General features: G+C 47.7%; 1 protein-coding gene across 1 annotated transcript in view; it reads right to left on the reverse strand.

Annotated features, from left to right (window-relative positions):
• Positions 1-26,521, reverse strand: part of MYO7A (myosin VIIA) — a gene marked incomplete at its 3' end in the record, with an annotated part of 64,850 nt that overhangs the window by 13,898 nt on the left and 24,431 nt on the right. The window contains exons 14-29 of the mRNA XM_082014382.1: positions 24,089-24,226; positions 20,251-20,409; positions 19,812-19,904; positions 18,355-18,449; positions 17,149-17,233; positions 16,065-16,283; positions 15,773-15,880; positions 15,011-15,220; positions 14,255-14,458; positions 13,241-13,417; positions 10,474-10,563; positions 9,068-9,195; positions 7,595-7,721; positions 3,830-3,949; positions 2,936-3,109; positions 1,095-1,322 (exon numbers count right to left, since the gene is read on the reverse strand). Coding sequence (XP_081870508.1) covers positions 1,095-1,322; positions 2,936-3,109; positions 3,830-3,949; positions 7,595-7,721; positions 9,068-9,195; positions 10,474-10,563; positions 13,241-13,417; positions 14,255-14,458; positions 15,011-15,220; positions 15,773-15,880; positions 16,065-16,283; positions 17,149-17,233; positions 18,355-18,449; positions 19,812-19,904; positions 20,251-20,409; positions 24,089-24,226 — 2,355 coding nt within the window. The remainder of the gene's footprint in view (positions 1-1,094; positions 1,323-2,935; positions 3,110-3,829; positions 3,950-7,594; positions 7,722-9,067; positions 9,196-10,473; positions 10,564-13,240; positions 13,418-14,254; positions 14,459-15,010; positions 15,221-15,772; positions 15,881-16,064; positions 16,284-17,148; positions 17,234-18,354; positions 18,450-19,811; positions 19,905-20,250; positions 20,410-24,088; positions 24,227-26,521) is intronic.

A 26,521-nucleotide genomic window follows, 5' to 3' on the forward strand; every position in this document is an offset into this window, starting at 1 on the left:
TTTTGCACATCTGAAGTTCAGGAGATTGACTACCAAAAGATATGATTAAGCCTTAACATGTTCAGTGACCAGCACCATGTAAACCTGTATTGTGTGTGAACATATTTGCCCCCGTTTTTGCTTGCAATTCAGTCTGCTGCTGATGCCTGCAGCCAGCAGTGGGTAGTCTTGCTACAGCAAACAGAGTTTAATGGTGGCAAACCGCACATATCCATCATTTCTCATACTTGAGAAGCCAAGCAACAGAAGCATCTGTGCATAATGCAGAACTGTAAAATGTCCTTTGGTGCAGCTATATCCCAGGCACTTTGGGGTGAAATAATAGAACTACTGAGATGATAATAGCACAAGAAGACAGGGAGCAAGAGAAGGGGAGGAAGAAAGGGCAGGACTTCTGATAGGATAAGAGAGCTGCAGTTAATGCAATACAGATGGGAAAACATTATTTAGTTCCCAAGGTTACTGGACTCTACCGGACCACAGGAGAATGGTGTTGGGGAAGATGGATATATTCAATTTGAAACCTGGATGATTTTAAACCCAAGGGGAAAAAAAAAAAGTGACAGACATTGTCAGAGATTTTGATGTTTCTTGAGATGTTAATTTCAGTGACACTGGAATAATTCTGTAAGCTCCCAGAGACTCTAGAGGCATAGGTTTCTGCTGCCAGTGTCAGCATATGAGAATTATTTGGTTTGTATTGCATGGCAGAAGTCTGGGTATCCCGAAAAGTATCTCTCACATCTAAGGCTTAGCAGGATTTGCCAAACAGGATCCTGCTGTGTACTCCTGATCTGGTGATTTGGTTATAGACAACCTGTGGCCCTCCAAGGTGAGGCTGATGGATGAAGTGGCCATTCACTCTTCCATCCAAAATTCACCAGGAAAGAGTGCTCATGCAGCACATGGGAGCATCCAGTATGTCCCCAGCCAAGAGGATCTGATTCCTGTAGCTACTGTTTCCCAAGCAAATACCATAATCCCCAAGCCAGCAGGTGTTCAAAGAGGAAGATTTCTCATCCCTTTGGTGAAACCTATTTCACCATGTCAAGGATACATGTTGGATGAGACCAGTAGCTGCTGAGGTCACATACCTTGTCACACCGGTACTCCCCAAACTTCACCCCTCGCACGATCTGTTGGTAAATGAGATTGGTGGCCACATTGTCCTCACTTGGGTTGTGCCAAGGAGTGAAGATCTCCTTCCTGAAGAAGAGCCGCCACGGCGCATTGCGTTCCTGTGCTCCCTGTTCTTTGGCATATTGCTCGCATTGAGACACAGCATCCATCACATGGTCATTGCCGCTCCCCAGTGAGGAGACCTAGTTAGGGCAGAGGGAAATGTAGCCTTCACTCGACTAAATGCTGACCTCTCTAGGCAGAGTTATCTGTCTCTGAGTCACTCATCCAGATTTCCTTTATAATCAAAATAAATCAAAGTATCTATCTTTACTAGCCAGCCAAGATTGAACAGATCTACAGCACAGCTGGGTGAGCCATTTTTTTTTTTTGAGCCACAATTTCCCATCCAGAATGAAAGGAGAATATCAAAGTCAATTAGAAAAGCCAACAGTCCCATTATAAAGTACTGTTTATTCATACTATGCTTTGAAAATCCCTGTTTCAAAGTCATGGACTTGGATCCAACCACATCAGACAAACACAGAATAAAAAGCCTGTCTTGCTACAGAAGATATATCACCTCTCTCTTCTCACTGTGGTCTGGCATGAGGCCCTGTGCTGGTTTTGGCTGTGATAGAGTTAATTATTTTCTTCATAGAAGCTTGTATGAGGCTATGTTTTGGATTTGTGCTGAAAACAGTGTTGATAATACAAGGACGTTTTTGTTATTGCTGAGCAGTGCTTACACACAGCCAAGACCTTTTCTGCTGCTCACACCATGCCACCAGCGAGTAGGCTGCGAGTGCACGAGAAGTTGGGAGAGGACACAGCTGGGACAGCTGACCCCAACTGACCACAGGGGTATTCCATACCCCATACCATATGACATCATGCTCAGCATATAAAGCTGGGGGAAGCTCCTGCCACGGGGGGAGTGAGCGAGCGGCAGTGTGATGCTTAACTGCTGGCTGGGGTTAAACCTCAACAGGCCTTAAAGCACTGTGTGTCCTCAGAGAGAACATCCCTGGATGAACGTCTCCTCAAAAAAGACCAAGAGATGGAGTATAAGCCATTTTCTTGTCCACCTGCAGGCAGAGGTGGCCACATCTGGAGGTGAGAATATACTTCATCCTCTTACACAGCAGCTGTAGGAATAATTCTGTTTCATTGGCATGCAGCTGTTGTCTCACCTGATGAAGTTTTATCCTAGGTCTGTTTTCCCTTCTCATTTACACTCGCCTTTATTTTTATAGAATTTCTGAAAAAAAGGTATGTTTTTAGGTTGAATAAATTGAGTTAAATGCTAATGCAGGTATGGCAGTTTGGATTTTAGCTCATTTTGGAAGCTTAATTTCAGCCATCAGCTTTCCAATTAAATGTAGTTGCTCCCTTACATAAAAATCCAGGCTGTTTGTTTTACTGGAAATTCGATTCAAAGTAGCTTGACTGAGAGTAAGAGCACAGCATCACAGGGTAATTTAGGTGGAAAGGCATTTCTGGAGGTTTCTAATCAAGCCCACTGGTCAGAGCAGGTCCATCTTTGATCGGGTTGCTCCATGCCTTCTCCTGTTAAATTCTCAGTGTCTCCAAGGAGGGAGATTTCTGTGTCTCTGCAACCCTGCTCCAGTGTCTTGACTACTCTTACTGTGAAAATCCTGCTGGCACTTGCACTGTAGAAATGTTCCTTCCTGACCTCAAGGTTGGCCATTTGCTCATAGCATAGGGTCCTTCTGACCTCTGGAAGGTTATGTGACAGCAAGGAGACCTCCCTCTTCTTTTATGGGGTTAGTCAGGAGCATAATTTAAGACATACCTTGTCAAAAAGTGCAATGTAAAGCGAAAAGCCAAATCGATCCTTCAGGCTGATTTTGTCGGCCAAAGAATTACAGAGCTCTTTAGCGGTTGTTGCAGAGTCAGTCAACAGTGTTTTTGTCGTCCCATCCATAAATGTGACAGGCAGCATGATTGGTTTCTTGGATTTAGTTGCCTAATGGATTAAAGTCAAACTTTATAAAGGCATGTGGATTTCAATCCCATCAAGACTGTTTATCAATGTACTCTTCCACTCAACTGTGGTACACATTTTCTAATTCCCAATCCCTTTGACTGGCTGCTTTTCAATACACTTCTCAACAGGATAATGTACGGTGAGCCACCGGAAGCTCTTGGAAGTCCCAGATTTTTTATTTAATACATTTAGTCCTCAAAGTGCCTAATCTGGTAAATCCAAGCATGTCCGGGAATGCTCCTGGGCACCGGAGCACAACTGTTTATGTTCTTAAACCAGCACAGAAAATGAGCAATTATTGCACAAACTGTGTCTGTTCCAGCTATGACTATCCCCAAACAAGTCCCAGGGAGCATTCTCAGCAGGCAGTTTGCCTGCATCCACCTTCATCTGGAAGACAGTTTCCTAACATACACAGGGGTTTGTTCTGTGCCAGCTGGCCTCAATACCTGAGGGCACTCTTGAGCACAATTAATTTACAAGTATTGATGTAGCCAAAGGGATTGATCTTCAGCATACTCTGGAGCAAAGCCAGAGTGCACGGGGAATGCAATATCTCGGAAATACATGAAAATTCTTGAGGGAAATAGGCATTTTGTCACGCTACTTTCTGCCCTGCCAGAGATGTGGTTCCTGGGATAGTGAAAGGATCAAACCCTGAGCCCCAGCTGCCTGGGGAGGGGATGGAGTGGCTCATACCTGCAGCTCCAGCCAGCTGGGTGGCTGCGTCCTTGTCCCGTTGGCAAACGTCCGCCTCAGCCTCTCTTCGCAATAGGGAGCGTAGCCCGGGGGTCCTCCGTTGATAAAGTTCCTTAAATACTGTTGGCAGCAGGGAACACAGTGGTTAGACCATTGGGTGTAGAGGCCAAGCATTTGCAAAGGTTAAAAAGCAACATTTTACTGGAGAAAAGCCCTCTGAGACTAACGGCACTGGTACCGCTCAGGCTCAGGATCTTCCTACCTCCCATTGCTGGAAGCTGGGAGGGAGTAGGACAGGCTGCACCCTTGCCTCGTTCTTATACTGTGAACTTCTGGCCTCCGTGGAGATAAGATACCAGCCTAGACAGACCTTTGATCGAAGCCGGCGCAGCAGCTTTCCTATTCCTGCTATTGCTGCTGCTGATTTCTATCTCTGTATTTTAAAGATGGATTATAAAATGTTATTGAGTGTTGGCCAAAAAGACGGGAGGGAATGAAAAAGACGTTTAAGTAATGATCCAGGAGCAAATGCCACTCAGAACACTTAGCTGCCAGTACAAAAGATCTTTCACAATTACATTAAACAGATGTTCCTTCAGTCTGATTTTAAATTGCATTTTAGAAGATCCTAAACCAGAATTTGAACCACTTCACTATGTCAAAAATGCAACCACGTTATTGTAGAGAAAATTAAATCCAGTGACTTCCACAATATGAAAGATAATACATTTAAAAATATTACAGACATGTCTTGGCCAAAAAGGTAGCTAAGTTCTGTAAATGATGTTTTTCAGAGAGACTTTATAGATAGATAAAGAGTTCTCTGAATGATAACACACAACTGTTCCTTCAGTAACACAGACTGCTCTATAACACTGTCAGTCCATAAATAACACAGGCAGAGAGACAGATATCTCTGGCAATCGTAACTTATAGAGGTACTTTGAAATAACTAGGTAATAGAGCCAGGTAATATGGATGGGACCTGTTGCAAATGATTGCACGCAGCTGATGCTGTGTAAAAGTGTAGTTTTAATTATGCTGTTGATAATGAACTATGTAAGTACATATTTTTGTATTTCTCCTTCATTGTGACCGAACCTTCCCACCAAATTCCATTATTAGTTAAAAGAAAGGTACAAAGAACAGGAGTGCTAATGTGTCTTGACTCATGCTTAGCAAATGATGTCATAAAGATGTCTAATGGGATACAAAGCATGACCTTCATATCTGGGAGCAGGAAAAGATATCGAAGACTGCCTCATTATCAGCTAAATCCTTCTCAAAATGTTCAGTTCTAACGGACACTTTTGAAAGTTGTGGAACAATTCCCAGGCACAAGAGTTTCCTGAAATTCCTCACCTTTTTTCCATAATATTGCTTTTATTAAAGTTAGAGCCTTGAGGTTTCAGGAGAAAAGTAAGCAGGAGCCTGATACAACATTTACCACAAGGAAGAGTATCGGACAGAAACGCTATTTCCCCTTATATGGTTTCCTTCTATTAAAATGGGGGATAGTTACTGCTATAAGTTAGGGCATCAACTGAAAAGGACGTGAGGTTAACAAAATACCACCTAGCTAACCGGCTGATAGCCAACACGTGGCTATCATACATTCAGTGGTAGCTGTTGCGTGGTTAAAGCAGTAGTCAGCGAACTCAGAGTAAATCAGATTTTGGCTGACTACTAATTCCTGAAAACATGGTCCTGATAGATTAAGAGTGTGAGGGTAAGGTCTGGCACTGACGTGGAGTTTGTCTCCCAACCCAGAACAGACTGGACTAGGTGGCCTGGGTTAATGTACCTTCAAAACAGAAGCGTTCACTGAACTCTAACAAACTTTGAATATTCCTCTGCTTTTCACAAGATAAAAAAGTGAGTCTGGATGGGAACGTGTGTGGTTTGGGGGCAGAGTTAACATTTCATCGTGAGAATGCTTTATCTCAAAACATGACATTTTAAGTGGGAAGGTGTCAATGGTGTCACCGTGGATAACTACAGTGGCTTCAGAGGAGCTCCGAGACATTGCCCAAGTTGCTGCCTGTGTGTTGCTGTTTGCAAGACTGGGGCTTTCAAAGGTAACCACAGTATGGGCTGCTGCAAGTATTGTTTGCACTCATACTCGAGCAGCTTCAGTCACCACAGGCTGCCTATCATCTCCAACAGCCCAAGGTGCAAAAGGGTGACAAGTAAGGGCAGAATTACTATAAACCCTCTCTGAAGCTGTTGGGAATATCGCCACGTATTTCAGCATGGACCATAACTTTGGGCAGAGGTACACGTGAAACCCTGGCCCAGGGTGCCCAGAGAGGTGGTGGATGCCCCATCCCTGGAAACATCCCAGGTCAGGTTGGACAGGGCTCTGAGCAACCTGCTCTGGTTGGGGATGTCCCTGCTCACGGCAGGGGGGTTGGACTAGATGGCCTTGAAAGGTCCCTTCCAACCCAAAACTTTTTATGATTCTATGTCTGAGTCTCCAGAGCTATCCAAAAATTATTTCTGAGAAGTGCTTCACTCACCTAAAATAATCTTCCACTATTAAAGATTCAAATCCACACAATGTCCTGTGGCATACTTTCTCAGATCTCATTTCCAGTTATAATTTAATTTTCTGCCACTTTGCCAGTGATTTATCTGCTTTATTAGATTTCATACTGGCAAGGCCTGGGGATGAAGGAGGGATTTCTATTCTTGGCTTCAGCTCTTTCAGTGCTTAGGACCCAGTACCTGATCTGATATCTATGGAAATTAATGGAACATCTTTATCTCCAGCAGCCTTGGGAGCAGGTCCAGGCTCCAACATTCAAAGCTGAGAGGGACAAAGGAGGTTTTATGTTATGGCAAAACAAAGACACCATACTGAGCCCTTTGCCCTGAGCCAGTCCAACTCTTAGGCATGGGATTAACTTTAGCAGCCCAGTGGGTGTTAGTCAGACTCTAGGTGTGTAACTCATTTGGAAGGTGGACTGGTCAAAAATAGGCAACAAAACTTTGCCCAGAAAAAAAAAAGAATATCCTTCAGAACAACTTGATTTTCAAAACTGTCAGCCACTTAGCATCTCCTACTGACTTCAGTCCTGCTGATCCACAGTGCTTCTGAAGATACATTACATGTCAGCTCTCATGTGGCTGTTTAGAGTTTGATGTTTTTAGTATGACACATGCTGGGGCAAGTTGTAGCATGCAGAGAGCAACTATGCAAACATACTTCCAGGTAAATTAAACCCTTCCCTTCCTATGTACAGTTTTTTATATTAAATTATATTTATAATTAGCTGTGTAGTACTATTCCTTGTCAATTTTGTTTGAGTACATGCCTGAAGTCATACTGTCAAAGCCAGTAGATGCTTGAATGAATGCATAGACCTTTGCATGTGGGAAATAGGGCAGAAATGTGGGCTATTCTGGGTGTGCAAATTCTACTTGCAGCCTCCCATAATCAACTTTCCTGCCAGAAATCACTTAATCGCATCTTCACAGATCTACGGTACAAGAGGCATCGCCTGAACTGGTTGTCTACACTCCCTTTAGAGTCACAGGAAAGGGAGAGACACTTCTGAGGAGTGACTCATATGATCCACTTGAGACATTGAACTTGGGATCATGCACACTTTTCTTAGGAACTTTGTGTCATTTTCATTCCTGGCAAAGATAAAGACTAGGATACCCTCTCTCTGTGGAACCCGAGAGAACAGCTGGTCCCATGGATGGAAAGGAAAATGTGTTGACAGATAATTCATGAGACAAATATAATCTACAATTTACCTTCACAAACTTCTCAGAAGGAGCAAAACATCCCACGCAGAGGGACATCAGGATCCAACCCCTGGCGTGGCTGCTTTTGGATGGGTTCTGGGTCAGCTGCTTGCAGATTTGACAATAGATTTCATCCCTGCAATAGGAATGAAATAGCATTAATTGTTAACGAGGTGGTGGCTTTCAACACGAACGCAGAGAGAGACAGACTTTGTCTATGTGTGATTGACAGTTAAAAGTTCATTTTAACATGACAAGGATATTAATTTAACTGCCCTAATGATGGTCACCCTGATCGTTGCAGTGTCTTTAAAATGCCATCCATCACCAGTCCTGTAACATCGGTTGGGTCTTCCCTGTGCTTCAGCTGAGATTTCCCACACCTGAATGACATTGCTTAGAGAAGAAGGGAAATAAAAGGGACTCTCAAGGTTCAAAGTAGCTCAGTGTCACCTCTGGATGATGGAATCTATTCTGGTTTCTTACAAAGATTTCCCAGTAATACCAGTCTCCTAAATGAACTTTCACAGAGGGCCATCAGCTGGGAGTCTTAATTTGCTGTCTGTTCCTCTTGCGACACATGAATGTGCTTTGTGGTATTGTTGGGAACTATCAGCTCCAGTGAAGGTCGTTTGTCCAGCTCCTGCATCCAAACAAGCGCGTACATTGACAGGCATCTCAATTTGGGATTTAATATCCACTTTTGACTTTAACCTTAGTTCTCTATACGCAAAGTGAGGGATAACAGTACTTCCTCATCTACATGGCAGGCAACAAAAATGTTAGCCATCCTGTTACACTGACAAACCCCATGGCACAAAGCCCATGGAACACTACCAGGTCTGCCTTTGTGAGCAGACTTTGTGCAGAAAAGTAATGCTAAGGGTTTCATGGTGAACTGGGAAGATAAAATGAAAATGAGAGAAGCTGGTCATCAGATGTGGATGCTCACCCTCTTCCTGGAGTAAGCCGGTAGGTGTGAGTGAAAAGAGTGTGAGCCTACATAAACAAGGACTGTATTATAACACACACACATAAATGGGCTAAACGAAAGATGTGCAGTAGACCTTAATTTGGCACTTTCCATTTTTTGAATGATTAATTTAGCAACTGAAATGAGTTTGAGTTTTTCATCAGTGTACCATTAAAAATATTCACACAAACCAAAGAGATCAAATGGTCAAATAAAAAAACAAAGAGTAGTGAACAACAAGAGTGAGTGTTAAAAAAACAATCCAGTAGCCGCTAGCACTTCCAGAAGTGTTTGAATCCCTCTATGTGGTCTTTCCATCAGGCCTGATATGGACAGTAAGGAACATGATCCAGCGCAGCCCATATTATACAACAGAACCAGAAAAATGATATAATGAGAGCTTTGTAAAGCTGCACGCAGCAGCAAAATCATTTGAACTGCTCAAGAATAGCTCAAGGAAGAAGGAATGAAAAGAATGGCATGTTCATGCCATTGTCTTGATTTCTAACCTTAAGGCTGGCCTGAGGATGCCATTACCAATAATGAAATGGAGCTTCTCCAGATTGGAGGTGGGGCGGTCTTCGAGCATGCTATTGCCCTGGAGAGTAGACTCACCGTCATGAAGTCTCTTTGTCACCTGCCAAGCAGACACATTGCTCTCTTTCAGTACAGCCAGTGACTGTGTCCCCCCTGCCCGCATCCCAAATGCTTGGTGTTCCCCCAGGAAGACTCCTCCACCAGCCAGGAGGGGTCTCAAAAGTTCTTCAATCTAGTGCTTTAACAGCAATGGGAAGGTTTGATTTTATTGGCTTTAATCACATATGGGTGAAGCTGAAAATGGTCCTGTCTAGTCACGCTCTCACCCCCTTGGTCTTTGCCCAGGCTTTCTACAATGACACCCTTGCATCCCAGCTCTGAGCTGGTCCTGCAGCTGGGAGAGCACCACCAAGTATCTTTGGAATAACCCCAGCTTATTGCCAAGGAGGACCTGTCCCTTTAACTCAGTCATATTAAAAAAATCATTAAAGCACTGACAAAACGGACCCACTCCCCATGCTAATGATGCAGCCAAAAGCACTGGTGTTCTTTTTGAAAACAGGGATGGCGTTTGTCTGTCTACCAGCTCTCTGTCTCAGCTGGTCAACCCAGTCTCCGTTTAGAGCCACTGGAGAAAGGTGGCCATTTATAGAGTGCGTTCAGAGCCACATTAGGGTAAACTGGATTGGGTCCTCTTTCTCCCCACTGACACTAAAGGGAAGGAGGGTGACTATCTCAGAGAGCAATCTTCATGCTCTCAAGCAGCTATAGCCAGGTGAGATGGTGCTTGCTCTAGAATTGGACATGGCAGCGTGTAAGAAGGTTGAATCCATGTCTTTGCATTGCTTTCACTCCCCCCCCCCCCCAAAAAAAAAGATTTATTGCTCCTCACTCTTTTGAGACGGTATTTTCAAAAGCTCTCAGCTTGAGCTAACTGCTTCCATGGGGAATTTTGCCCCTGGCACTGGAGAGGAGCAGAGGATGGGTGAATGCATTTGGATACCCCACCTCTGCTACCTATGCTGTGGTGGAGGGCAGGAAGCTAAAAGCAGGGTTAACGTTCAGACCATCACAGAGTGGTGAGAGGTATCAGCAGCTGGATGGAGGGCTGTGAAAGAGGGGAGGGGAGGTGCTGGATGGATGGAGAACGGGAGCCGAGGGGAGGCCGGCGCGAGGTGCAGAATGACTCAAGGAGACACGGGAAGCCAACCTTTCCCCTTAAACACTCCTTAAATCTTTCAGGCAGAGAGACAGGTAGCGCCAAACCCAGAGGAGGGCTGGTTCTATGTTGTCTAGGGAAAAGCAGAAGAGAGTCAGAGAGGGCTGCAGACAATCCAACGGCACTTGTGCTGCCAGGCGGCCAAGCATCTCCTCTCACCTCCTCCGTCAGTTTGGATTTCTTCTTGAGCGTTAAGGAGACCAGTTTGTGCCGCACACTGTTCTTCTTGTGCCCGTCAATGTGAGTACTCTGCAAAGCAAGAGGCGTGGATGCAATGCAGTGAGACACAAAGCCCTGCCAAGTAGGTGCTCTCCCTGCCTCCCCCGGGCTCCTGCAAAAGACCGTTAATCCTGGACAGAGAGTGAGGTATATCAATGACACAGACAGTGGGATCGAGGGCATCCTCAGCAAGTTGGCAGACAACACCCAGCTGAGTGCTGCGGTTGATACACTTGAGGGACAGGATGCCATCCAGAGGGACCTGGACAAGCTTGAGGAATGGGCCTGTGTGAACCTCATGAGGTTCCACAAGGCCAAGGGCAGGGTCCTGCACCTGGGTCGGGGCAACCCCTGGTGTCAGCACAGGCTCGGGGTGAAGGGATGGAGAGCAGCCCCATGGAGAAGGACTTGGGGGTCCTGGTGGTGGGTGAAAAGCTGGACAGGAGCCGGCAATGTGCACTTGCAGCCCAGAAGGCCAACCGTGTCCTGGGCTGTCCCCAAAGCCACGTGGCCAGCAGGGCGAGGGAGGGAATTCTGCCCCTCTGCCCCGCTCGGGGGAGACCCCCCTGCAGTGCTGCGTCCAGCTCTGGAGCCCTCGGCACAGGAGAGACATGGACCTGTTGGAGTGGGGCCAGAGGAGGCCCCAGCAACGCTTCGAGGGCTGGAACAGCTCTGCTGGGAGGACAGGCTGGGAGAGCTGGGGGGGCTCAGCCTGGAGAAGAGAAAGCTCTGGGGAGACCTTCTTGCAGCTGCCAGGACTGAAAGGGGCTTCTAAGAAAGATGGGAACAGACTTTTTATCAGGGCCTGTTGCGATAGGATGAGGGGTGATGGTTTTAAACTAAAGAGGGCAGATTCAGACTAGATGTAAGACAGAAATTTTCGACAATGAGGGTGGTGAACCACTGGCTCAGGTTGCCCAGAGAGGTGGTCAATGTCCCATCCCTGGAAACATCCCAGATCAGGTTGGACGGGGCTCTGAGCAACCTGCTCTGGTTGGGGATGTCCCTGCCCATTGCAGGAGGGTTGGACTAGACGGCCTTTGGAGGTCTCTTCCAACCCCTACTATTCTATGATTCTATATTTCAGAGACTGGTGGGAACCAAATGTATGGGCCCATATTCCCGTCCCCCTCAATAACCCAGGTCCGGCTCTGAATTTTGTAGATACTCTCTAATCAGTGAGCCTCCCTCAGATCAAAATTACATATCCAGGAAGTCTGAAAAACTTATGTTGAATACATGTCTGACTCCTAGTCAACCTATGTCCGCCCGGTTCTGCTGTATGCCATTCAGGTTTGTTCCTACATCGTAAATGAGATGAGCAAGACCACTCTCTGAGCCATTTGCACAGCAGGTTTGTGAGCTGGAAGTCATCTAGCCAGAGATTCATGGACAGGTAGTTACACTTTGTGGTTTCACCACTGCTAACCAGCTCTGTGCTCTATCAGATTTCCCAGAAAAATAAATCTGATGCAGAACAGACCTAGGCACTGACTACATATTACCAAGTTACTGTTGGCTTTCTACTTTTATACCAACTTTTTGCCAGCTGTGGGATTAAAATGGCACAGATAATCACTTCACGTTTTGACACAGTTAACCTATCCCCATTTAAACAGCTTTGAAAGGACTGATTTTACACCAGATCAACTCTTCGAGTCCTGAAGCTGTGATGGTTTATATCTCTCATAAAGCCAAGTTGGTGCTGTAGCCCTAAACCTGGATTAGCATATCATCACACTCAGCATCAGCTCAGACGTCTCTCTGCGCTTTTGTGCGCTCTGCAGAGCAGGTGTAACCACAGGCAAAAATCACAGCTTGAATTTTCCTTCTCTTCTGTACTATCTGATGACTCAGATGGCCAAAATACACCTTTTTGTAATAAAAAAGCAAGAAATGATAGGTAGAAGGAATGAAAGATGATTCTTGTGTATTTTTACAGAATTACAATCCAGATGAGGCTACTGTCCATCTTGGGTAATGCACTGAAAGTGCTGAATGATATTACCATCTCTACAAACTAGGAGACTTGTTAAATTACATCTGCAAATGCACAGTGTTTGTCCAGATGATATTATAGAAAACTTCTTGAAAATGCAACAATGCCATCTAGAAAATCCCAATACCAGGTAATATCTTGTCCTACTGAATAAAGCAATTGCCAAAGATGAAAGTATATCAGTGCTACAGACAGCTATTTATCCAGAACGTCTTATCTGGGAGAGATCCTAAGACAAAGTCCTCCAGTGACATCCCAGAATACACTGAGGGTGCAGTAGGGATTTTTTTTTATTATTTCCACAGCTTAATCCCCTGGTAACTCTTTACTTCCTTCTCCAAGATGAAGGGCACGTTTTTAATTTAGTCTCTTCTGACCCAGGGCAGATCAAAAAGAAATCCCCAAATGAGACACTGATGACACGGGACATTGCACTGCCTCCATGTATTTCTGCCCTACAAGGAGGAGGAGAGAGATCAAAGCTGCACAAGAGATATCAGGGCACTTTCCTTACTGTATTGCTGGGGGACATTCAGTTATCCCTGTGAAGAAGGGACAGGATCAACACCTGACACACAGGCAATTCTCCCTTCGTAGCATAATTGCCAAACTGATAGCCTGCAGCAAACCCCACAAGTCCTTTCTTTCCAACACATTTCACTATCCAGCACCTAATAATAATGTCTTTTTTACAGCCACCGCGGTTACCTCTCCTTCTCCCTGCAGAGCTTGCAGTTCTTTCTTATAGGTCTTCTTCCCAAGAGTCTCATAGATTTTTGTCATCACTGGTATCTTCTCACCACCATCACTCATGGCTGTGTGATATTTCGGCTCAGGGAGGTCTCCCATGAAACGGAGGATAGTGATCCATACAGCAAGCGCTGCCTATTTGAAAGGGAAGTGAAACTCCATTAGCTCTTGCCAGGGCAGTGGAGGGGGTGGTCAAGCCATGCTGAATCCATCAGGATCACCACTGCGGTCTCCCTGTACGTCTGCAGGAGATAAAACACTTCCCTGTGTCACACATAATGGTTTTGCTTGCAGCATACATCCCATCTGAGCAAGCCAGGCAGGCTGGTGGCTGGGACCACAAATTCAGGCTCTGTGTTCATGCCATCATGAGTGTTTCTGCACCCTACAAGGGGTTGGCTTCTCGGCTGGGGGATGCCAGCCTTATAGAAAGGCAGTGACTGGCAGCTCCTAACCCACTGCAAAGGGGAAGGAAACCATAGTGAAGGCAATTTCGTGGTCAATGCAGTGTTCGTTACAGCCATGCAGGTTCAGTACGATTCGACTTTTGAACTGCTGGCTATAGGACAAGTGTTTCTTCTCTGCTAGCTCTGCGATGGTGCATATGACAAGGTAAGAAGCAACTTTTTCAGCTGCAAAAAGTAGTAGCAGCTTTACAAGCTCAACAATTTTCATCAGCCGTGCCCTGAGGCCAGAGCACTTCATTAATCGTCTTAACACAAATATCAAGGTATAGAGATGGACTCACCACTACATCCCTCTAATGCTCGTTGTCTTGTCAGTGCTCAAAGCATGCTGGTGGGACAGTGTCTGCTGACACATGTGCAGCAGATGAGGGCTGTGCTCTCCACTGAACCACGAGCACATCAGCGTATCCCAAAGGGAAACTGCTAGTGCCCTTTGGCTGAAGGGTTCCCCAGGCTTGCTCCAACCCACCCTGCCCTGCTCGAGGGTTTTCATCCCCTGCCTCACCAACTGGTCTCCTTCATCTTCGTGGTACAAGAGAGGCTGCTTGAGAGGCCGGCGAATGTAGGTGTGTGTTGTTGTGCCCTGGAAATATGTGGCAGCAAACTTGGCAAATTTGTACTCTGAGAGGTCTTCCTCCTCTTCCTCAGGGAGAGGCAACGCTGCATCAAGGTCCTCTTCCTCCAGCTCCTTCTGAGCTCGCTCGAGATCCTGGTGGGGAAGGACATGCCAGGCATTCAGCTTTGGATACTGAGCTACCCTTTCCCCTTGGGCCTGACTTTTCTGCCCGTCTCATATCCACCCCAAAAGAAGCAGCCAGCTGGAGGAAAAACCGTGAAATATAACTCTGGAGCCCCTGCAAAGCCCAAGTCCTGAAGGACATGCCTGTGCTCTGGAATGTCCCCAGAGCAACAGGTGAAGCATCAAGCATGGCCCCACTCCTAGCATGGGGAAAGGATGTCTAAGAGCTAAATGCCGTGAGCTGTGGTGAACCACAAGGGATAGGATCTCAAAGGCTGCAAGTCCTCAATGATCTTATAGAGATACTGCTCCCCTCCATGTGGTAGCCCCAGAGAAAGCCTGCAGATTGCCTGACTGTCCCCAGCCATAGCATGGAAACCTTCTGGGGCCATGCAAAAGAGCCTAGTCTTGATGGAAGCCTTTGCAGACCCCTTTTTGGATTGTCCCACTCTCCCCTGATATTCATTAATGTGTTGTCAAAGCCTTTCATGTGATAGCCAGGCTTGTGTACATCACCAGTACCTCGAAGCCATTGGGTGCTTGTCCTTCCTGGCCAGGCAGGGAGGACGTCGTCCCCAGGAACCCAAACATTTTGTCCACCATTTCTGAGTCATTCACTGGTTCGTTGCGAGCTTTCTCCATTTTTTCTAAAAGCTCTTTCTTCCGGCGTGCTTCTTCCTTCTCCTTTACTTCTCTCTCTGCATCTTCCCGCGCCAGCTGGGCCAGGCGTACCTGCAAGAGGACACGTACAATGACTGAGCTGCTCCATCCAAAGAGTTGGCACTAAATTCTGCAGGGCCTGGCTTTAGAAAGGCAGACTGCCCAGTGCTTCGGGCACTAGCCCAGCAACGTGACTTGGAGCAGAACAGTAACGTGTCCATACCTCAGTTTCCTAACTGCAGAAGGACAAAGCAATAGTGTTTTCTCCGTCCTTAGTGCCTGTTTAGGGGGTCTGGTCCATGCACAGAGATTCTCACGGACCTTGGTGTTTTCTTTTATACAGCAACCATGCATGTGCACACACACACAGAGTGTCCCACTTCCCCCTTCAGCCTTTATACAAGAGAATAATAACTGTGATCTCTGGAATTCCTGTGCAGCAAATTAGAAATTCTGGAGCAGCTTGACACTAGTTAGAATACAGAGTGCTTTAGTGAATTAAACACAAACCACTCAAGCAGGGCAGAAATCCCTTAGGTATTTTTGGTGTTCCCCCTCCAAGGAGCAAAACCAGTCCCTGGAAAGCAGACACAGAGCCCCAGGAAGAGATCAGTCCCCACGTACTTGGTGCTTCTTTTCTGCTTCCTCTTTGGCTTTCTTGGCACTCATCTCCTTTCGGAGTCGTTCCTCTTCCGCCAGCCGAAGTTTCTCTGCTTCCAGGCGTCGATGGTACTGGGGAATAAACACAAAAGCCCGTCTGAATAGGCATCTTTTTTCTTTTTTTAATTCTTTTTTTCTTTTTTTAATTCTTTTTTTCTTTTTAAATACCGATCCCACCAGCACACGACGCAGCAGCACGTTTATTTCCCCTCTCCCCACCGCTTCCCGTGACTGACCTCTCCTCCATGGTACTTACTTCCCCCCGGAGGCGCTTATACAGCCTTCGGGCGATCATGCCCCGAGCGTATGCCTGGACGGTGAGGACAGCCCAGAGGCGGTGGCGGAAAGCCCTGCGGACCAGGTAGCCCCGGCATCGTGCCTGAAACTCGATGATCCGCCGGCGAGCCATGTGGTACTGCTTGTGGAGCTTGCGGGATCGGTAAAGGGCCTGCAGTCTCAGGAAGCCGATCCGCATCTGCAAGAGGGAGCAGGATGAAACCACCCCGCTGCCCAGGGGCTCGCCTACCCTAAGCAGATTTCCATCGCTAATCTCCTTCTCGCACGGCTGTAAATCAAAGCTGCTGAAATCAGTCCTCACCAGAACAAGCCTTCAGGAGGGAGGTTCTCCAAGAAGGTGGAGAAATGAAGCCCTCCGGCTGCTGCACTGATTCAAAGCCCGGGAAGGATAAAGGCAGCTTCTCCCCCACTGAGTCCTACAAAGTTTTTGCCTTTCAGAGGCCTCAGAAGGTCTGGTTCATCACCTGAAGGTAGCCATGAGCCATGAGAATTGCTCGATGGAGGTCCAAATGGCTGTTTCATGGCAGGAAACAGCATCTTGACCAGCCTGGAAGTGGCTATTTCTGTCAACTTGCAGGCTTGGAGGACAATACTGAGACACTCTAGACCCCAGCACACTTCCCAGATGACCCACTGTTAGTCAGTGTGGACGGGAGAGAAGAGGGCCGTGGACCAGGTTGAGGAGAAACTCAGATATGGTCCCACCTGGAGTTGGAGTCTGTTTTTCAGAGGAAGCTGCTCTTGAGTTTTCAGTCACCTGGAAACTAGTGGAAGACTCTTAAAACCTCAAGTGACCAGTTGATGCAATGGACATCTAATTCGTGGGGAAAAGGACAGCTAGAAGGTGGTCAGGTGCTCTCCTCAGTGAGAAGGTAAAGCAGCAAGAGCAAACCTCCATTCATCACTCCAGCTGATAAAAGCCAACCCCAACCCTTCCTACACTCAGTGGGTAGGAGGAAACTCTTGAGGCAGGAAACTCTTACATATGTCCCAGCTGAAAGAGGGAGGAAGGCAGAGGTGTGAGGAAGCAACCCCGTACTTACAGCACCGTAGTTCTTCCTGCAGTTATGTCCACGCCAGTATCTCTGAATCATCAGGACCGAATTTCTCATTTTCAGGAAATTGGACCTGCAAAGTCATTTCAGTCACTTCTCTCTGTGGTTTGGCCACAAGTTATCATCTCCTGGGCCCCATTCTTTGGAGGTTTGAAACTGAGCATCCAGGTGGAGTAAACACTGCATTTTTGGCCTGAAAATGTCTCCTCCCCCAGCTCTCCTTGCTTTCATAAAAAGATCTGTAGGTGCTCTCTCTGCAGGCAGATTCTGCCATGTTATGGGAATGGGCAGAACAGGAGGTGCTGAGAACGGTCCCCTCCTTCCCCACTGCTGCACCCTCCTCTCTCATCCTCTCTCTTCCCTGCCTTCTCTCCCTGCTTCAATCCCAGCACCTGAGAACGGATTCAGTCTCACCCAAATGATCAAGAGCAAACTTCAGCAACCCTGTTACCCCTATTTGCTCCTCCCATCCCTCTTAGCCTGGCCTGATCCTACCTGTAGACACTTTGGCAACAACTGTGTTGGAAGGACTTTGGGGTCTCCTAGGATTACTGTGGGAAGGATTACTGAGTTATTTGGCATGTGCCCTTCCTGCAGAACACAAGGCACAACCTGAGTCACAGCCATAGCTCGGACAGTCAAAGAGCACAAACCCCAAGAACTGTCTCTCCTCCATTGGTGAAGCTTGTCCTCGGCTGTGGCTCTCCCTCTTCTTCCACAGCTGTGCCATAAGCTCCCCATGGGCTACCTGCCCTCCTCCCAAGTCTGGCAACTGGGTTGCAAAGGGAGGAGTCCTGAACCCCTTGGGTTTTGGGAATTACAGTGGACAACTGGTCCATTGCAGTCTTGTGGTGATCCCCGTAGACTGGAGACTTAGTGTTGCCTTCAGCAGGCTCAGAGTCCCACTGCTGCATTATCATAACAAACATCATCTCCCCTGAAGATGGTGCTGAACAGGGACTGAAGGTCCTATTCTGTCCATGTTTGAGGCAGATAATACAGTTTTCCTCTTGTTTCCTCTACTGATTTCCTCCAATACTTGCTGCACCTGAATGCCAACACATCAGGGCTCCCCTCTCCCCAGCTGCAGGCAGGACAGGACAGATGAGCACTAGGTGATGCATCCTCCAGGAGCTGCTTGCTGGGTGAAGCATCCCATACAGCCCATCCCCTGGCAGTGGGGCTCACACCTACCTGTCTTTAAACCCACGGACCACCTTCTGGATGAGGATGACTTTGTCTGTGATGGCCTTGTCTCTCTCAATCTCCAGCAGCATGTCATGGTGGTCCTGTGGGAGGAAATGACACAGCATCCATGTCTGAAACTCTCCATCTGCCTGACATGTGGCAAGAGGAGTGGTAGGAGGTCCGTCCCCGGAGGAGATGTCCAAAATAAACTCTTGGGACACTTTACATCCCAAGTATCACCCCACCTACTCACTGGGGGAATCCTAACATAAAACCTAGTGATCTACTGCCTTCATTCCCAAATGAACCAGCACACCCAGAAGCTGCATATGCAATACTTCATAGTCTGAAAACCACCAAATTATGTCTCCTTCCAGGCAGAGTTCCCTGTTAGTGCTGTCACCTGTGGGAGCAGTTCCTGGGACCACTGGAGAAGCCTGGGAACAAACTCCAGGCTCCCTGGGTCCCTTCACTGCCTCCAGCCAAGGCTGCCTCCACACTCTAAGGACAAAACAGCTTCCCAAAACACTGAATTTCCTTGCCCTGAGGCTTTCAGATGCATTGGTCTAAGCTTCCTATTGATTCCTCCCACGTTGTTCGTAACTTGTCTTTCCTTCCCGGCGGCGGCACGCTGAGCCCTGCCGCGCCGGGTGCAGCAGGGGCAGCTCCACGCGTTTCCTGCTTTGCCCGACCTCACGCAGCCCCTCGGGGCCTCCCGATTTCTCCGTTTCCTGCCCTGACAGCTGCGAGATCTTGATAACAGGCTCTGGAAAGAGCGACTAGTGGGAACAGCTTCCAGGGAAGCGATGGGGATGTTCGTGCTGGCGATGGGGTTGGGGGTGAATTTAGATATAAGCAGTCAGGGTTTACTGCTGAGATTTTTGCTCAAGAGAAGCCTTTGTTTCCAGCCTGGTTCCTGGCCATCTCAGCCTCATCTTCCCAGAGCAACACAGGAACAGGTTTCTAAGGAGAGATGAGTGTGAACAGGGCTGCAGGAGACCTGCAACGTTGGGCTGCTCCATGTGAGCTGGACTGACGCAGAGAGGGAGGCGGTAGCCACGTCTTGGGTCATGCAAGGATGTGCTGAAAGCAAAGCGAGCCTTGCTCGTGGTCCCTCTCTCTGCAGGTATCTGCATGGCCACCCCTCCAGCTGCTGTGCCTTTTGGGTGAAGGCATGAGATGTGGCTGAGCGGCTCAGTCCCGGAGGGAAAAGGCTGTGTGCTGTGTGTGAGTATTTCTGCGTTCGTACGGGTATGTACATGCATCAGTGCTGGCAGAATGTCAGGACTTCTTCCTGCCCACCTCCTAAACCAGCCCCAAGTATCCTGCCTTCGCCCAAGTTCTACCCACTGCCATGCCAGCCCAGAGACCATGAGTAAGGGTCACATCTGGCGATTAAAAGGGGATTGTAGGAGACTCCTTCACAGGCAAGGGTCCCAGGGGGGACACGGAGAGCTGTCTACCTTCAGGAATATCTTTGTCTTGCCAATCTGCCAGTCATCATCCTTCCCGAGCACTGCTTCGGCAATGCGCTGGCACGTCCCACGCAGGTCGCCCTGGTGGGAGAGTTGGTGGAATTCACCAGGACCAGCCTCACCCATTGCTCCTCCCAAGTCCAACGGGGACCCTTTCTGGTCCCAATTCCAGCAGTTTTCTGCTAATGAGGTTCCCAGGGCTTTACTGTCACAACATTAAAGGTGAGTGAGAACAACAAGCTGAATATGGCTCCCTGTCCCTGTCAGCCCCGTAACCATTTTTCTTTCACTTGGAAATCCCGGAGCATCACTGTAACATCTAGGGATCAAATGTTGCATAGTTTCTTTTGGATGGGATGCACACCCCATAAATGTCTCTGGAGAGCCCCGCAGAGAGCAATTGTTGCCCACGGAAGAAGATGCTCACCTGCTTGTATGCTGGCTTCACCCCAGGCATGAGGACCCGGTACCGGTCCACGAACTCCACAAACGTGTAGCGGATGGGGTAGCCGGCCCGGCGGATCCGGATGGTCTCCATCATCCCCGAGTACCTCAGCTGACGGACGCACAGCTCCCGGTCAAACAGCTGGGGTGGTTACAGGACATGGGGGTTTGATTGCACATCTTGGCCTGGCTTGGCCATAAGAGAGCAGGAACTATGAAGACGTGTGGGGCAACGGAGTCAGGCACACACCCAAACCCTTGGTTTGGTGAGCCCAAGGCCATAGGACTGTTGGCTATCTGGGTTCTGATCCTATGAGTGTGTTTGACTCATTCCATTTCTTCACTTCCCTCTTGCAAGACTGGATGTGTCCTACACATTACACAAAGGACTGAGAGGAAAAATGGAGAGCACGATGCAACAGTGGACATCACCTTGTGAAAATAGGCAGCAATGCCACACCTACAAGGGTCAAACCGTACAGTCACCCTTGCAATGGCCACTCATGGTCATTAACTTTTGACTGATGCTCTGAGCTTTACCGGCATGATCACACCACTCCTGTACGGGCAGGGCAGTACCATTTTGCAGGCAGAGGAAGCAGAGGACCATATCAGTGAAGGGTCAGACACTCAAAGGTCTTAGGGTGCCTACACCAGTTGATCTTAGGGTAGGTAACACCCTGAAGTCACACAAAGGAAGAGTGCAGCCTTGGGAGATGCTGAGGCCCTGAGATAAGCCTGTTATCACCAAACCGTCCTGTACTCAGGAGGACATCTGAGGAGCTTAAAATGAACAGGTCAGAACTGAGACCAGCTGAGGGTTTTAGGGAAAGGACAAATCTCAGACCAGCATCCTGACAAGCAATGGACAGTTTCAAGGCCAGATGGCAGGCATAGGTAACCCAGACATTGCAGATGTTTGTTAATAAAACTGGCTGTTCCCTTGCTTCGGGCACCTCTGGGTGGCTAATGAGTGGTGCTGCTAGATGAGTAGATCTGCTGAAGCAAAAGAAGACTCAGAAAAACCCCTGCCATCGGCTTGGTGCTTTAGTGGGTTGAGGAGGATCCTGAAGCCCCTAAGAGCACCCTCTTGCAACCTGATGTTGTCTGCTGGGAGTGTCCAACAAGTGTTCAACCCAAGCATAAAATACAGGCAGATGTGGTGTGGTGCTGGCACACCACAGGAAGTCAGGACAGTAAAAGCCAGCCTGGGCCAAAACGTTACTGCTGGGGTGTTATTCATCTGCCCTCCCTTCAGTTGTCTAAAAAGTGAGCATCTGTGAATGTACAGATGTGAGCGTCTAAACCGTGAGATACCTGGGCTCTCCCTGAAGCGAGGGAGGAGAGGTGGGTACGTAGCTGTATCTCAGATATCCCTGTATCTCAGAGGCATCTCCTGGGACAGTAGGATCTGCCCCATGGGTGCACCCATCTCCCCATCCTTGGAGGGACCTTTTTGACTAGCTTATAGCAGCCACTTAACCACGAAAGGGATGGAGTGAGGTGAGACAGATCCTGATCCCAGGAGATGACAATGGATCAGCGAGGAAAAGGCAGAAAGTAGCATCGTCCAGATTTGGTCTCAAGCTGTCCCTCTCTAAAGTGGGTATTGGGAGTGGGGAGAAGAAACGTGCAGAGGAGAGAGGCGTATGTTCCTCTGTCTCCATCCCACCATGAAGCAGAAGGGTATGTGAGCGGTTTTGGGCTTGCAAATAACCCTCCAGAGTCTGCAGGGCTAGGCCATTGCGCATACGGGCAACTGTGAGCTTCCTGGCGTCAGGGCCTGATGAGGCACAGGCCGCTGGAGACAGTTTTGACTATCTTTGCATGGTTTGTTACCTAATTCATCCCACGCGTTTCTCTCGGACTAACCAGAACAAGAGAGCAACGCAGCAGTGGGGCGATGTACAGACCCCGAGGACTCCAGCCAGTATCCCGACGCAAACAATTTTTTTTCCCCCCAAAGCACATTTTAGAAGGAAGCAAAAGTTTTAAAATAACATAAAGTAACAAACAGTCAGGACTTTCCACTGACCTTTCACTTCCCACTATCCCATTTCCTATCACTATCAGTACACTTTCCTTCAAAGCCAGGGACAGAAAATGGACTCACAGAAAATGTTCTCTTCTGCAGTCTCCCTGCACAGCTCTGTGTCCCATTAGCTGGGATTTTTCTTTTTTTCCTCTTTTTATTCTTAAACCAAGGCCAAAAGTAAATTCAGCAAGAAATCACATTTCATATCTCATAGCACTACAGTCCCTGGTTCAGTGTTAGCTCATCCACTCATTACTTTATTGGGGACATTAATTTCTCTTTGTCTGATTCTTCCAAACTTATAGCTGTTTTTATGTCCCACCATAAGTTTTGAAGATGAACAGGGTGGGCAGAGACTTCTGGCTTAGAGCTTGCAAGAACTGGTGAAATAGAGATTTGCTATGCTGGGGACAAAATGCCAGACATCCAGGTGTAAAAGCAGCTCAAAGTCAGGGCATTGGGAATAATTTGTTAACATCAGTTCAGGATGTACGCCTATTTTTCAGCATCAACCATGTTCTTAAAGAAGGTTTTGGTTTGACCTCAGCTCAGACGATAAACTCAGATCAGACATATCGTTAAATATTAACCCAAAGTATTCCATTAACGTGCTATTAGGTGCCTTTTTATGCTCACCAAAACCAGGATGAAGGCACAGTAAACTGCTCTGAGAGCCACCAAACCTTTCACCCCACATTGTGTTAGGTTCACTGAACAGCAAAAATAAGTTTCAGACAAACACTGCTTGTACTTAACAGCTCTGAAATTCAGTATTTGATGCTTTTTTTCACTCAGTTGAGCTTTGCTTACAGACACTGACTTTAGATAAATCTCCAGCTCTGGCTAGATTAACCGCTACTGAAGTGCAAAGGCATAGGCAAAATGAAAGAAATAGCTGAAATTATTATTAAATAAAGCTCTTCCGCCCCAGGCAGTAGGAGGATTCCACACTCCTAAGCGTGGTGAGCTAACATGGATTGCTAACAGCACCAGGGTTCAATCCTGCAAGGTGCTGACAGTGGGATCGGGGCGTTCAGCACCTGCCTTATCATCTACCTTTTGCTGCAAAACTGGGAGTCCCCTCCGTGAGCAGTTTGTGGTCAGGGGGATTTACAGCCACCTCTTTCCCTTTCATTCGCTCCTTAAAGTTTGTCCCCAGGGTGTTTGTTGCTTTTGAAGCAAGTCTCTGTGAATCAGAGCAAAATAATTCATCTCACCTTTCCTCTGTATTATTTTGCCTCTTTTTTTGTCTGCTTTTAGAACTGTGCTTTCACAGCTGGTGCTACAACAACAGTTGAAGGGATCTAAGTGGGGTGAAACAGAGGGAGATTCCTTGGAAACAAAGATTTTATAGAAAACACCCATGGGAAGGGGATCGCTTTTAGGAAGCACTGGACCCTGCAATAGGACCAAACCCAGGGTCCTACAGCTCATCCTAAGTCTCTGGTGGGAAGGCACCTACCCCCTATGGAAATTCAGAGGCATTTCCTATAGGGGAAAGGGCTGCAGGGTGAGTTCCTCGAGGTCATCCTTGGGAAGAAAGGCAGGGGCAGGAAATGCCTTCTGCAAAAGTTTTGGGTTGCTGTTGGATCGCAAAGGAAGTTCCCAATTTTGCCAACCCTTTGGTGACTCCCTTGCTTGCAGAAAGGGCTGTGGGTTGGTTTTCTAAGCACCCGGGTCCATCCTCGCTCTATCGACTCCTGAGTTTTGCCACTGGCTCTAGGGCAGAGTGACCCCACAGGCGTTCTCGTACAAAAAGCAACCAGGAGAGAAAAGTAGGACTTACCATGGGCTTCTTGTACTCATTGGGCTTGATGCAGCGGACAAAAAAGGGCTGGCATACGCTGAGGGTCCTCATCAACAGCTCCAGGGACCGCTTGAACTGGCTGCTGAGCGTCGGCGAGCGCTTCCTCGTCTCCGCTCCCTGCAAAACCACAGTGGAGCGGGCTCAGGAAATGAAAGGATAACAGTGCCTTTCCCCTCCGGCCGTGTCCCCAGGAACCTCCCGCGACAGCCGGGGCTGGAGGAGGGAGCACAGCCAGAGGTGGTTGAGTGTTTCAGCTGGAGAGGGGCAGGACAGAACCAGTGAGCTTGCAACGGCTGGACTCTGGCAATGCGTGCTCCATACGCCTCTACCCAGGGAGGAAAAGTGCCATAATTTAATTTCTCCTGCTCAAGCCTCCCTGTGTGACTGGCAAACCCAACCGCCCTATACAGAGCTGTGAGGAAGATCTACTTGTGAGAGCAAACAGCCCCCTCCAGGCCATCAAAAATCTTTGTATTGCAGCTTGGGGTGATACGTTTGCCCAGGGATGCTCCTCAGGAACAGCTTGGGCTTCCCTGTCCCCATGCATCACAACATGGTCATGCCAACCCTACTGACATGGTTCCTCATGTCAGGCTGAATGTCTTCTGCTCCCCAGGGTATATGACCAGAGACCCATGTAGGGTGAAAAACAAGCCAGGGGCACTTTCAGTCTGCAACAGCTGCAGAAACTGCTGGTCTATATTCCTCGGCCTGTACTACAGGGAAGATCACAGGTGTGTTTGTAAAAGAATATTAACTAGATCAAATGAGGTGGGTATTTAGGGTGAATCGGGATGATTTTGAGTATTTTGTTTGTTATAGCTCCCTTGGTTAAATTAATAATCCAATCTCCAGTTTGGGGCAAGCGTTTCTAAAGCAGAATGAAGAGGATTCCCTTAACACACCCTTCTCCCTGTCCTGAGAGAACCTTGTTAAGACAGCTTCAAATTAAATGAAGTTCCCGCTCATATTATGCATCAATCATTATTACCTGAGCCTGCTAGAGCTACCTTACACAACAGTCGCAGTGGTGGTATGTGTCTTGTAGGGTCTGGTGTTCAGGGAGCCTTTTTGGGGCAGCGAGTACTGCTGGTGGGTTGGAGGAAGAGTTGGGCATCAGGATGCACCTCCCTCCAAATCAAGAATAGGGTAAACTGTGACATGACCTGTGACATGACCTGATGGCCAGGGATTTCCCAAAGGGAGGATTCCAGCACGATTTTAATGCACATTTCCTCCAAACATCCTCTTCTTTGCAGGTGGTCAAGCCACGCATGGAATTACAAAGTCCCCATTTGCACTGGCCTTGCTGCTATGTTTTGCAAGGCGGTGAGTTTTATTTCTACTTTTGCTAAAATCTTTATGTGCGCTTCATCTTATAGCACTGATAACCTGTCAGATAACATCCCCACCCCCCAAAACTGAGCATTTTCATAGAATCACAGAATGTTTTGGGTTGGAAGGGACTTTAAAGATCATCTAGTCCAACCCCTGCCATGGGAAGGGAATTTGCACAGCTCAGGTTGGATGTGGTGATATGACAAACCCAAGCAACACAAACAGAAAGTCATCATGGAATTCCAACAAGAGAAAACCCAGCTCATGCACACACCAGAAAAACCTGGCCTGCTTGTCCAGGAGAGCTTGGCAGGGGACTATCAGTGATCTCTCCCAGCGAAATCCTTCCCCAAAGGACAAACTGTTCACAAATTTAGAGAAATTAATGGATGCAGCTGCTACCTGCAGAGCACTGTAGAGCACATTCTGTCACAGGTCTGATGAGGAACAGGCTGTTTCAGCAAGAATCCTGGTTTGGATAGCTTTGATTAATGTTTTCTTATCACTTTGCTAATTATGTGCAAAGGGCCACCTCTGTGCAATGTGAAAGGATAGCCACAGGGGTTAGAAGCAGCAACAGATACAGGAGCAGGGCTGGAAGTTGGAAGCAACGGCATGTTAGCCAGTTTGTCAATTTGGGCTTGGCTGGGAGAAGTTGTTTTTCAGCCGTTGATGGTAGGAAGGGTGCAAGACATTGTACAAGGGTCTACAAAGGAATGCATCAGTGGTTTGCTCCCAGACAGCAGGACCTGCCTCTCTAGGTTGTTGATGCCTTGCATTTCTTCCTTGCAGGCATCCAGCTCTGATAAAAAGCAGTGGTGCCATCTCCATCCTTACACCTGAGAGCTTTTTGCCGGGATGGGCTGGAGGGAAGGGACAGCAGCCAGAAAGCAGCTTGTCTTCCTATGTGAATTGTCAGAGCAGTCTGGGCTCCTCCTGGTCAAGAATGGTCAAGAATGGTCAAGAATGCACCATCCCATCTATTCACGTGCTTCCTGGGCCTGTCACCTGTGCACAGACCCCTCTCAAGAGTGGGCACCAGCCCCATGGGACTGACCAGGCTCTCAGCTACAC

The sequence above is a fragment of the Phaethon aethereus genome, assembly GCF_964289735.1.
Source record: "Phaethon aethereus genome assembly, chromosome: 1".
NCBI lineage: Eukaryota > Metazoa > Chordata > Aves > Phaethontiformes > Phaethontidae > Phaethon > Phaethon aethereus.